General features: G+C 36.7%; 1 protein-coding gene across 1 annotated transcript; it reads left to right on the top strand.

Annotated features, from left to right (window-relative positions):
* The first annotated feature begins 211 nt into the window (after positions 1 to 211).
* LOC100667936 (olfactory receptor 9K2-like) lies at positions 212 to 1,401 on the top strand. Its single transcript, XM_003405486.4, has one exon. It carries the CDS (start codon positions 271 to 273, stop codon positions 1,360 to 1,362), a length of 1,092 nt encoding a protein of 363 aa, XP_003405534.3. The 5' UTR covers positions 212 to 270; the 3' UTR covers positions 1,363 to 1,401.
* The last annotated feature ends 12,701 nt before the right edge of the window (positions 1,402 to 14,102 follow it).

The raw sequence follows: 14,102 nt of genomic DNA, 5'->3' as shown, positions 1-14,102 counted from the left end.
GAAGCCCCCTGTACCTCCAAACCGAGACTATGTAAATTGTTTACAAAATGTCAGTTATTTGCTCTCACTTTCAACAACTGTTTCATGATGTTGAAGTTACTGTGTAAATCATGAGTGGAAAATACATAGAGAAGTGATACTTGTAAATGTGAAATGCATTGTGGTGGAAAGCCATGGCACTAGAACAGAGACAAGTTAATTCCACCAACTGCTGGAATTAGGAAATGAAACTAACCTTTGAATTCATCATCAGGTGAAACGCTTCCATTTATGTCACAGTATCTCTGGTTTAAGGCTAAAATTAATAATGATCACAAAGTAGCTTTAAATTCTAACACTAAAGAATTAAGCATAACACTAGGATCAAATCAAAGCATTCCTTTGTTTATTTTGCCTTGTCCCTCTCAGGAGGTCTCTGCCATGGGTGACAGGGAAACAAGAAATCATTCAGAAGTGACTGATTTCATTCTTGTTGGCTTCAGAGTCGGCGCAGAGCTGCATCTTCTCCTCTTCCTCCTATTTCTGCTTGTATATGCCATGATACTTCTAGGGAACCTTGGGATGATGACCATTATCATGACTGATCCCCGGCTGAACACACCAATGTATTTCTTCCTAGGCAACCTCTCCTTCATTGATCTCTTCTATTCCTCTGTGATTGCGCCCAAGGCTATGATCAACTTCTGGTCTGAGAGCAAGTCCATCTCCTTTGCAGGGTGTGTGACTCAGTTCTTTCTCTTTGCCCTCTTCATTGTGACTGAGGGATTTCTTCTGGCAGCCATGGCTTATGATCTCTTCGTTGCCATCTGCTATCCACTCCTCTACTCTGTTCAGATGTCAACAGGTCTGTGTACTCAGTTGGTGGCTGGTTCCTATTTCTGTGGCCGCATCAATTCAGTTCTTCAGACCAGCTTGACTTTCACCTTATCCTTTTGTGCTTCTCGGGCTGTTGACCATTTCTACTGTGATATTCGCCCACTTCATAGAATTTCATGTTCTGATCTCTTTATCTATAAAGTGGTGGCTTTTTCTTTATCTACCATCATTGTCTTGCCTACCATCATAGTCATTATTGTTTCTTACATGTATATTGTGTCTACAGTTCTCAAGATACGCTCCACTGAGGGACGTAAGAAAGCCTTCTCCACTTGTAGCTCCCACCTGGGAGTCGTGAGTGTGCTATATGGTGCTGTCTTTTTTATGTATCTGACTCCTGACAGATTTCCTGAGCTGAGTAAAGTGGCCTCTGTATGTTACACCCTAGTCACCCCCATGTTGAATCCTTTGATTTATTCTCTGAGAAACAAAGATGTCAAAGAGGCTGTAAAAAATATTCTAGAGAAGAAAAATACCATCCTTTGATTATCAGTTCCCTTCCACCAGTTTTGTTGTTCATGTTTATTAATGTCCTTGTGTTCCTTAATTAAAGCAATGCCAAGTAGCTTTTTCCATGTAATGTAATCTTCCCATATATTATCACATTTTGTTTTGTTTTTTTTCTGCGGTGGTGTTAGTACTGAGAGTCCTGGACATTGTAGGTGTCCTGACATTAGAGAAGAGTTTTTAAGAATAATGTCCACACAGATCTCTGATAAGATTTTATTTTAGTGAATTTGTATCTATTGATTCTCATGGCATGCTGCTGAAGGATGCACTTAAACAGTATTTTATCCGATGTTAGTTTTTGGAATTATCCCTCTCCCCTACACAATACTGAATAATTGACAATGATGCCCAACTTATTTTTTTAAATAAAATATATATTTTTCCAATTTTATAGCTGCTTTCTTTAGCACGTTAAATTGTTGAATTTTCACCTTCAATCAAGTATTTTATATGTGTTACACAGATAGGAAGTAATAATAAGATGAAACAAACAAGTAATCTTTACCATATAACTTGGAAAATTGTGTGTCCTGTGTGTGTTATGTGCCAGGCTTTGTAGAATGTTATGAAGTACTGCTTATTCCTAGGCTCTGATAAATGGGAAGCAGAAATCTGCAAAGGTTTCAGATCTAACATTTCTTCTATTTGTATTTTCATAATTTTGCCCTTTGTTAATTCTTGCTAAAATATGTTTAAAGAAGATATAGAAGCAAAAGAATCATAAAAATAAGGTGTGATCCACAATTTATCTGTTTCTGAATGTATCTACTCATTTGATTAATTTTTTTTGACTACCTGTGTAGTATGTTCTGATCCGTTATAAGATGAGGGATAAGTAGCCTCAGCCCTCAGGGAACTTACAATGTCGTGAGAGAATCAAATCCTTGGACGGACAATTAAAATCCAGAGCAGTGAATGTCAAAGATACAGAGATCATTAGGTGGTTGGTGATCAGGAAAGCTCTTCTTGGGCTATGTGGAAAATGTATGATTTGGGCAAGACCAGAATCAGGAAACTGCTGCAGCAGTTTCTGTTACTAATATGGACTTGAAGTATGCCTAGGGTATTGAAGAAGGACATATTTTAAAAAATTTAGGTAAAATGCAGTTAAAGGAGAGTGTAAAACAATGAGACATGTCTTCCCAATTTTGTAATTGAATGAGTGAGTGGTGATAAAAAGTGTAGAAATAGGAGGAAATATAGAGGGAAATGAGTTAATTAATGTATTAATTATTTTGTTAAATAAATGGTTATCTACAAATACTCTGGCATCGCAGTGCATGTTTTGAAATGATATTTTCTAAGTGCATCAGTCTGGGAAAATTTCTTAATATCGCTGTGAGTTTTTTATATAAAAAATGGAAAAATAGTAGCTATTTCAGTTTTGTGAGAATTGTATAATATTATCCATGTTTTATGCTTAGAATATGTCCCTGGGTGGTTCAAACAGTTTGCTGTTGGCTACTAACCTAAAGGCTGGTGGTTTGAATGAGGCCAGCAGTGCTGTGGAAGAAAAGCTTGAAAATCTACTTCCATAAAAGTACAGCTATGGAACCTCCTGTGGATGCAGTTCTACTCTGAAACACATGGGGCTGTCATGAGTGGAAATCTAATCTACAGCAACAGAGTTTTTTTGTTGTTGTTATTATAGTGCTTAGAATAGCATGTGGCATAGTGTAAGTGCTGAAAATAAGTTTTATTGTTGTAGTTTTTACCATCATCATGATCATAATCATTCATTCTTATTTTTTGTCATATTTTGTGGCGTGGTTTTGGAATAAAATGTTAGTCAGACACTTTATGTCCTCTTGTGGAGATTATAATTAGGGGGAATATCTAACTTAATAAAATAAATAAATTAATGCAAACATAATTGCTAGGCAATGCATAGCATGCCATGTAAGGGGAATATCAAATCTATCTCCTCTTTCTTTCAGGTCAGGAAAAGGGGCCACTTGTATTTTAATCAAATTTGAAGGCTATACCTTTTACCTTGACAAAGAGGTGAAGAGACAGAGTATTTTAGGAAGTATGAATAGTATTTGCAAAGGCCATGAGGTAGAGAGAACAACAAAACAAAAGAAAACCTGAGAAGCTGGAATAGAAAGAATGAAAGAGAAAATGACTCAACAGATAAGGCTAGAAAGGTTAGCAGTAGTCATATCATGTGTTAGGCAGAAAATAAACTTTGGTCTTGTTCTTAATAATACAGGGAAGCTATTTAAGGAAGTGCAAATAATTGGGCAATATGAATAGATTCACAGAGAAAAATCATTGGAAATGCAGGTTAGAAATTAGACTGGAAAAGGAAGACTCATTGGAATTCTACAAAGAGGAAAGTTTTTTAGTAGAGGCAAAAGATTATGGTAGATTCTGTAAATATTGTTGAATGGCATTCTTTCTGACTCAGTTTTAGCTTACAGTATACTTTACTCCAAAAATATCTTCCAACAAAATTTTTCTTTAAAATGTTCTAACTCATTGTATTTCTTAGATTTTCCTGAGGGTCTCATACATTGTCCAACAGGCTGTTTTACAAATCTGTTTATATAGTGTCTATTTAGCACTCACTTGAAGCAAGAAGTGTTTAATTCCAGCATACTTTACTTGAACAAAAGTGCATTTGAAGTGTAAGGGATTGACTTAATTAGAAATATGTTAATTGAGATGAGATAATGGGGGGAGGGGGCGGCTGATTATGTGTTATGTTGGGGTCATGCTTATTTTGAATGTCCCATGAGATGTCTAAATGAAAATCTTGACTAGGAAATTGAACATATGAATTTAGAGTGCAAAAATGATATCTGGGACAGAGATATATATTTTGGAGCAGTAAACGTACACTCCACGAATAAAGAAGACCGAAGAAGAATTGATGCCTTTGAATTACGGCATTGGTGAAGAATACTGAATATGCTGTGAACTGCCAGAAGAAAGAACAAATTTGTCTTAGAAGAAGTGTAACCAGAATTCCCCTTAGAAGCACGGATGGCAAGACTGTCTCACATCATTTTGACATGTTATCAGGGAGGACCAGTTCCCGGAGAAGAACATCATGCTTGGTATCGTAGAAAAGAAGACCCTCAACAGATTGATTGACACAGTGGCTGGAACAATGGACTCAAATATAACAACACTTGTGAGGATGATGTAGGACTGGGTGGTGTTTCATCCTGTTGTACATAGGCTGACTATGAGTCAGAACTGACTTGATGGTACCTAACAACAAGAATACACTGTGATAGGTAATATAGGTCTTATCGCTTATAGATTAACTCTAAAATAACAAGATGAGAGCCTATGAACAACTTAAACTCCAAATTAAAATCAAGATGGAGAAGAATGAACGAGAAAGGGAGATTGAGGTTATAAACAAACATGATATTTAAAATATAAATAAATAAATAATAAAAAATTATACACATATAGTGAAATGTTGATTCTTGTGTATATGATTTATGAGGAAGGACTTTCAGGAGAGGACAAGTGAGAGAAGCAGATTAAACAGGCAATAAAATATCATTAGTTATTGTCTTAGTTATCTAGTGTTGCTATTACAGAAATACCACAAGTGGATGGCTTTAACAAACGGATTTATTCTCTCACAGTGTAGAAAGCTAGAAGTCCGAATTCCGGGTGCCAGCCCCAGGGGAACCCTTTTTCTGTCTGTCGGCTCTAGGGAAAGGTCTTTATCATCAATCGCCCTCTGGAATAGAAGCTTTTCAGCGCAGGGACCCCAGGTCCAAAGGATTCCTGCTCCTAGATCTTCTTGCTTGGTGATGATGAGGTCACCCCTCTCTCTGGGCTTCTGTTTTTTATATCTCAAAAGAGAATGACTTAAGATACAATCTAATCTTGTAGATTGAGTCCTGCCTCATTAACATAGCTGCCTCAAATCCTGCCTCATTAACATCATAGAGGTTGGATTGAGAACACCTGGGAAAGTACATAGGCTGACAAAATAGTGGACAATCACACAATACTGGGAGTCATGGCCTAGCTGCATTTTTGGAAGACAAATTCAATCCATTACAGTTATCAAACACACACAAATTAAAACTATATTGGGGTACCAGTAGACTATTATAGAATGGCTAAAATTTAGAAGACAAGCATAAAATGTAAAGGCAAGGAGGAAGAGCTACTGGAAATATTATAGACTACTGTTGAATTTTCTTTTTTTTTTTTTACTGTTGAGAGTATAAAACAATACAACATCCTAGTACAAAACCCACATTCAACACCCATGGAAGCATCAGTCAAGAAGTCAAAGGACATATTGATTGGGCAAATATGCTGCAAAACACGTCTTTAAAGTGTTGAAAAGCAAAGATATCACCCTGAAGACTAAGGTGTGCCTGACCAAGCTCTGGTGTTTTCAAGTGTCTCATGCATGAGAAAGCTGGACAATGAATAAGGAAGACTGTAGAAGAACTGACTCCTTAAAATTATGGTGTTGGCAAAGAATATTGAATACACCATGGACTGCCAAAAGAATGAACAAATCTGTCTTGGAAGAAGTACAGCCAGAATGCTCCTTAGAGTTAGGATGGCGATATTTCTTTGTCTCACATTCTTTGGACATGTTATCAAGAGGAATGAGCACTTGTAGAAGGAGATCCAGCTTGGTTAAGTAGAGGGCCACCAAAAAAGAGTTAGACCCTGAATGAGATGGATTGACACAGTGCTGCAACAATGGGCTTGAGCATAACAACGATTATGAGGATAGGACAGGACCAGGCAGTGGTTCATTCTGTTATATACAGGGTCACCATGAGTTGGAAGTGGCTCGATGAAATCATTTTATCCTTTTGATGCTAATTCAAATGGAATTTTTTTCTTGATTTAATTTTCAGATTTTTCATTTTAAGTGTATAAAATTGATTTTTGTATATTGATTTTATATCTGGCAACCTTGCTGAACTCATTAGTTCTAATACGTTTTTAAATGGATTCCTTAGAATTTTCTATATACAAGGTGTTACTTTTATATACCTCTGTAATTGAGAAGTAAAATAGGTTTACATCTTCCTTTTAAAACTATAGATATGTTACATAAATGACCAAAAATGACCTTTGTATATTGTTGTTGTTGTTGTTGTTAGGTGCCATTGAGTATGTTCCGACTCATAGTGACCCTATGCACAATAGAACGAAATGCTCCCTGGTCCTGTGCCATCCTCACAGTTGCTGCTGTTTGAACTCATGGTTGCAGCCACTGTGTGAATCCATCTTGTCGGGGGTTTTCCTCTTCTTCACTGGCACTCTACCAAGCATGATGTGCTTCTCCAGGGACTGATATGTCCTGATAACCTGTCCATAGTATGTAAGACGTAGTCTCTCCATCCTTGTTTCCAAGGATCATTCCAGTTGTACTTCTTCCAAGACAGATTTGTTTGTTCTTTTACTTTCCATGTTATATTCAATATTCTTCGCCAACACCACAATTCAAAGGCGTCAATTCTTCCTCGATCTTCCTTATTCATTGTCTAGCTTTCCCACGCATATGAAGTGGTTGAAAAGACCATGGCTTGGGTCAGGGGCACATTAGTCTTCAAGGAAACATCTTTGCTTTTCAACACTTTAAAGAGGTCTTTTGTAGCAGATTTGCCCAATGCAATGTGCCTTTTGATTTCTTGACTGCTGCTTCCATGGGTGTTGATTGTGAATCCAAATGAAATGAAATCCTTGACAACTTCAAACTTTTCTCTGTTTATCACAATGTGGCTTATTGGTCCAGTTGTGAGGATTTTTGTTTTCTTTATTTTGAGGTGTAATCCATACTGAAGGCTGTGATTTTTGATCTTTATCATTAAGTGCTTCAAGTTCTCTTCACTTTCAGCAAGTAAGGGTATGTTATATGCATATCGCAGGTTGTTAATGAGTCTTCCTCCAGTCCTAATGCCCCATTCTTCTTCATATAGTCCAGCTTTTTGGATTGTTTTTTCAGCATACAAGTTGAATAAGTATGGTGAAAGGATACAACCCCGATGCACATCTTACCTGATTTTAACCAGGCAGTATTCTCTGGTTCTGTTCAAAGCACTGCTTCTTGATCTATGTACAGGATCCCCATGAGCACAGTTAAGTGTTCTGGAAATTCCATTTTTTGCAATGTTATCGTTAATTTGTTATGATCCACACTGTTGAATGCCTTTGTATAATCAATAAAACATAGGTAAACATCTTTTTGGTATTCTCTGCTTTCAGCCAGGATCCATGTGACATCAGCAATAATATCCCTGATTCCATGTCCTCTTCTGAATCTGGCTTGAATTTCTGGCGGTTCCCAGTAGACACCGCTGCAGCCGCTTTGAGTGGTCTTCAGCAGAATTTTACTTGCATATGATAATGATATTGGTCGATAATTTCTGCATTTGGTTGGATCACCTTTCTTGGGAATAGGCATATATATGGATCTCTTCCAGTCAGTTGGCCAGGTAGCTGTCTTCCAAATTTCTTGGCATAGAGGAGTGAGCACTTACAGTGCTGCATCCTTTCGTTGAAACATCTTGGTATTCCATGAATTCCTGGAGCCTTGTTTTTTGCCAATGCCTTCAGTGCCACCTGAACTTCTTCCTAGAATACCATTGCTTCTGGCTCGTATGGTATCTCCTGAAATGGTTGAATGTCGACCAATTCTTCTTGGTGTAGTGACCACCACGGGTCTGTCAGTTTGTTGTACTGTGGAGGCTTGTGTGTTGCTGTGATGCTGGAAGCTATGCCACTGATATTCAAATACCAACAGGGTTTCCCATGGCAGACAAGTTTCATTTGAGCTCCCTGACTAGGAAGAAGGACTCAGCAGTGTAGTTCTGAAAAGAATTATCCAGAAAACCTTATGAATAGCTGTGGAACATTATCTGCTACCGTGCCTGAAGATGAGCCCCTGACACTGGAAGGCAGTTAAAAGATGACTGAGGAAAGCAGCCTCCTCAAAGTAGAGTCAAGCTTCACGACGTGAATGGAGTCAAGCTTTTGGGACCTTCATTTGCTGATGAGGCATAACTCAAAATGAGAAGAAAGAGCTGCAAATATCCATTAATAACTGGAACATGGAATGTATGAAGCATGAACCTTGGGAAATTGGAAATCATCAAAAATGAAATGGAACATAGAAAGATCAATATCCTAGGTGTCAGTGAGTTGAAATGGATTGCCATTTTGAATTAGATAATCATATGGTCTACTATGCCACGAATGACACCTTGAAGAGGAATGGCATTGCATTTATCATCAAAAAGAACACCGCAAGACCTATCTTGAAGTGCAACACTGTCAGTGATTGGGTAGTATCCATATGCATACGGGGAAGACAAGTTAATACTATTATTCAAATTTACGCACCAACCACTAAGGCTGAAGATGAAGAAATTGAAGATTTTTAACAGCTCCTGCAGTCTGAAATTAGTTTATTAAGGCATTTTAAAATCATTAATGAGTGTTGAAGTTTATCACATGAGTGTCTTCACCTATTGGGAATGTTATGTTTTTCTTCTTTAATCCACTAATATGATGAATGATACTAATTTTCCACTGTTAGGACATTTTTGCACTCCTGTGATGAATCCAACTTGATTATGAGATATTATCTTTGTATACACTGTTGTTGTTGTTGTTAGGTGCCATCAAGTCAGTTCCCACTTATAGCAAGATATATACAATATGTACAACAGAATGAAACACTGCCCAGTCCTGCACCATCCTCATAATCATTGCTGTGCTTGATCCAATTGTTGCAGCCCCTGTGTCAATCCATCTCGTTGAAGGTCTTCCTCTTTTTCACTGGCCTTCTACTTTATCAAGCATGATATCCTGTTATACACTATGATATACTATTTTTTAAAATTTGGTGAATATTTGTGTATCTATATTAATGACCTATATGGACTATAATTTTTCTTGTACAATTGTTGCTAATTTATATTTCTTGGAAAATCACATAAGTGACAGAAAATGGGTTATATTCATGAAAATTCAAGAATGTGTCAAGTCTGGGAAGTTTTCTAGATCCAACGGTCTGCAACAAGTTGAGTTATTCCCTCCAAAGTGGAAGAAAAATTCCTGGACTGTTCATCTTCTTACTATGAAGAGGTAGATGTTTCCCTGCATTTTGGAGCCAGCATATAATACTTTTCAGTGTGCATGCAACCATGGAGCACCTGTGGGTCCTTAAAATGACAGTGTTCTTCAGCTGGTTCGGCTTTTTCAGGAAAAGAAGTGTTGCTACTTTGAACTCATGAATAAGAATATCTAGTGATGCTTTGAGTCTTTATGGACTACCAGATGTTCTATGGAAACTATTGCAAACTCTGATTGGAAAATCACAGCACTGGCTTCCGAGGTTTGGAGAAAAGCAAATTTTCTGCAAGTTATCTTTTGATCAAAAGCTCCTAACTTGTGCCCTGACCGGAAACGATAATCTTTACTATGGATACAAATGACTGTATTAAGGTGAACAGATGGTATATAACCCTGCATCCATACACTTGGTTTTGACAGAATTGTTATTAAGAGTAAATGGTATATATAATAACTGGCTGAAGTTTTATGAGCAATGATTTATATTTCCAGTGCATTTTTCCTTCAGCCTATACCTATGACCACATGGAACATTCTGTATTCAGAATTTCTGAGGAAAAAATTAAATCGAGCCCAGTTTATAGAGCTGCAGCATTGAATATGGGCACCAGCTGGAAATGGACGGTATAGCTTACTATTCCAACTTAAGGGTGTTTCCTGAAGGACACTGGGTAAGGAAAATATCCTTAATGGGCATAATTCCAAGCTGTATATCTTGTTCAGTTTGCCTGGAAGTATGACAGAGATGTTTTACCTGCAATGATTTATGAGCAGCGGTTAATGATTTAACTAGATAGCCAGGAACTTGTAAAGCAACAAGATTGGAGGATTATTGACAGGGTGATTTCTTTATGGATGAACCTAAGTGGTTAGAAAAATGGGGATTATTAGTTTCTCATATGAATGCTTAGAAAATTATATCAGGTATGGAAAAGATTCTCAATAGTCTGGTGAAGGCAATGGACAATTATCTTCCAGTCTCTTTCCCATACACTTCACCTCTCATTTAATTAAATCATCAATTGAATAACTAGCAGCCTGCTATCAGGTTTCAGGCTAATCTCATTGGAACTTTTCCATGAGGGAGGAAAAGCTGCTTGCCCAGACACTGCTTTCAACAAACAGTTACTGCTTTCTCTGTACTAATTGCTTCAGTTAATGCTGCCTGATGTGGACTAAATGAATGTTTTAATCACCATCATGCTGTATTACCCTATTGCATTGTAGCAAGGCACTCATTTTACAAGAACAGGAAGGCAGTGGACTCATACCTGTGAAATTTGATAGAATGCTCATGTAACTAGTCGGAGAGAATCAGATAAGCTATTGGAGTGATATAATCACTTACTGAAGAATCAATTCTTGGACCAAGTGTTGATGTCAACATTTTGAAAAGTTGGGTCACTATCTTCCTCATGTGATCTGTGCTCTGCTTTAGGATCCAACATAAGAGATAATTTCTCCTGTAACCAGACTGCAAGTCCAAGCGGTAGGGGTAAAATTGCAAATGTCACTTTAAAATCTATTAAGCTCCTTGCAGATTTTTAATTTTTTTCCTGCCCATATTACTTTGTACTCTGATAAGTTAGAGTTCTTATCATTCAAAGAGGAAAAGTTTTACAAAGGGACAATTTCTAAAAGAAGCTACAAATTGAGACTCTTCTAGACATTAGTAGGATTCTTCTTTTCATTGAACAAACAGGTAAAATGGGTGCTTTGTATTCATTTAGGTGAGAGATTCTGATTAGCCAAAAAAAAAAAAAAAAGCAAGTGTTAATAAGGAGGCAGGGAGGAGCATAGCAGTAACCTAGGGAATTTTCCAGATGCCTTCTAATACTGTCATGTCTGATAGTAAATCTTAACGAATAACTAGAACACTTCATCAGAGGCAAGAACACAAAGCTCAGATCCTCAGCAAAGAATGTTTGAGTCGCCCTACTAGGTGCATTTCAAGACATTAAGATTATTGCTGAGACCAAATGAATAGAAAATTTATTCTGAAGTACAATATTTCATATCTATTTCTTTTGCCAACTAAAACTTTGCCCTAATAATATAGTGAAAATGTTTCTTTTTCAGTGAAGAAATCATAATTGAATGATCCCTTCGATCCTCCCAAGAGATCCACACAAGAAATCCATAAAACTGTTTGTATGCACATTGAATTCTGCTAGACCCTACTTAATATAGAGTGTCTCTGGTCCTCATGGAGCCTAGGTCTAGATGTCTTAATAACTGACTTAAACTTCCGTCTCTCCCGGAGGGACTATCTCTCAGAAGATGAGGGAAACCTCAAAGCTGCAATTATTTGACAATGTTGCACTGCTATGTCCAATCAAAGCCATTATGGATAACTGCTGCAGATATTTTGGCAGACTATCAGGGATTACTGATGGCTCAGTGCCTCTGCTTTCTTACATATCCATGGCAATCTTTGCTCCTTCTTTGAAAGTTTATAAGCATCCACGAATGGAGAAGAGAGACTATCTTGTGGATTGATTCCTCAGGTTCACTTTCCATGACTATGGAATATAATTTCTGGAATTATTTCAGTCTGGCAGAGCATCATTTGGAAAATTCACTTCGTCTCTCTTTTAAAGTGACCTATCACATTTTTCATGGAACAAACTACTAAAGGAAAGGACAGTAATTTAAATAGAGCAATGAGAAAAATAAATTCCAGTCCTACATGGGAGGAATCTAAAACTGGGATAATGACCATGTATTTGGCAATTTTTTGTAGGGGTTCATTTTATCTCAAAGTGTTGATTTTCAGCACTTGGAGTTGTGGCATAGTCTTTAATTAACTTTATGTTAAAACAATAACAAGGGGGAAACATTGGAATTCTTCGCTTTTAATTGGATCTGACAAATTACCAGAGGATACAAGGTAAAAGTAACTTTTAAAACATGTGAGTTTTTGACAAACAGTAGGTCATAAACGGACTACCTGTTTCCTGGCTGCTGTAGGAAGTGTAGTCTTTCCAGTGCGTAAATGTTTTCAGTCATAAACCTATTAAAGTTCGATTGGTTTGTTAGGAGTAAATCTTAAAATAATCTATTTTTGCTCCTAGGTAAGGTTAGTAAATAAAATGTCTTCTTAAAAATAGCATTTCATGACCACTACAGGCTGTGTTTTCACTGCCTAACTACCTCACAACCCTCCAGATGCTAAGTATCACCTAATTAAATGTTTGTTTCTTTACAAAAAATTATTTCCATATTTAATTTTTAGTGGGGATGGTAAATATTTTATTTTCAACATTAGTATATTATTGGATAACATTGACAAAAATGTCATTTTTCTCTGCCATCTTCTCCCTTAGGCAAAATATTGTACTTGTTTCAGTTTTTTCTTTTTAAGCTTAGAACAGGTTCTTTGATTCATTCCTTCAACTTCAAATGGTTAACCCAAAAATGCCTTTATATATTATTAATATAAACCTCATTAGCACCAATTATTTTGATATGAATTGTGATATTGAGAAGGTAAGGTATAATAAAAAACAAAAGAATAACTCAGATTTGTTGAGTACTTACTCTGCCAAAAATGATGCGACATGATTTACGTACATTATCTCATTTTATATCCCCAGAAACCTTGAAGGGTTATATTATTTTTATCCCCATGTTATATATGAGGATGACGTAGACAGCATAAGTAACTTGTCCAAAGTCCCTGTCAGAAAGTGAGAGAAGTAAATTGAAGCTTAGGTCTGTTTACACTGAACCCTGTACTAACCATGGAACTATCACAGAGCCTTCAGGTTTTTCTTTGAATCTTCATGCTCAGTAATCATTCCACTTTTACCTATATAAAAAATATATATTGATTAATTACCTTTTGTCAGACAGAGAACATTATGCTGATGCTGACAATATACAGAAACCAAACTGAATTTTGATCTTAAGGAAATTGTTCTGTAGGGAGGTAGAAAGTTATATGGAAATGCTCTGATGATGGCTATAATTTGGAAGCATGATGTAAACAAAGATGTTTTGGTGCAGATTGGAGAATTAGTGTATTTTGAAGATGTGCAACTTTCGCTTACCTCTAAAGTAAGTCAGGTAAGGACACTGGAAGCACCCCCTTATCAAAAGGTGGTATAGTATAGTGATTAAGAGCTGAATGCTGGAGCTTTCCTGGCCTCAAATCCTGGTTCTGACATTAGTAGTTGAAGTTCAATAGTCTTCTTCATACCTTTGTGCCTTAGTTTCCTCATCTGTACACTAGAGAGTCTTCTAGGACCTATCTCGTATTATTGTATAGATTCTGTAAGTTACTAAGAAAATCACTTAGAAAAGGGTCTGTTATGTAGTAAACATTGCATAAATGTTTGGTATTATAATTATCACTTAGAGAAAATTATGCATATAAAGGACGGAGGCAAAAGAAAGAGTAGACCATATTGTTAATATAAGGAGTTCAAAGTCTAACTGAACTATGTGGTGAATGAATTAATGATGTCCATGAAAGGTATATTGAAGATAAACAAATATGCACTCATGGATTTCCATGTATGTCCTCTAGCTAGACTGTGTGTTGTCTTCTCCAAGTACTATGAGCCTTGGGCTCAGGAAATGCAGAAAATTTTTGTTTATGCTAGGCTTTGTGAGTCCATCTAGAAGAGAAA

This window comes from Loxodonta africana, chromosome 4 (assembly GCF_030014295.1).
Source record: "Loxodonta africana isolate mLoxAfr1 chromosome 4, mLoxAfr1.hap2, whole genome shotgun sequence".
In the NCBI taxonomy this organism is placed as follows: domain Eukaryota; kingdom Metazoa; phylum Chordata; class Mammalia; order Proboscidea; family Elephantidae; genus Loxodonta; species Loxodonta africana.
This window is presented reverse-complemented; position numbering and strand designations above follow the sequence as displayed.

Bases quoted from the DNA above. Each gene is read 5' to 3' on its own strand.
- LOC100667936 (XM_003405486.4), top strand. From the start codon at position 271: ATGTCACAGTATCTCTGGTTTAAGGCTAAAATTAATAATGATCACAAA.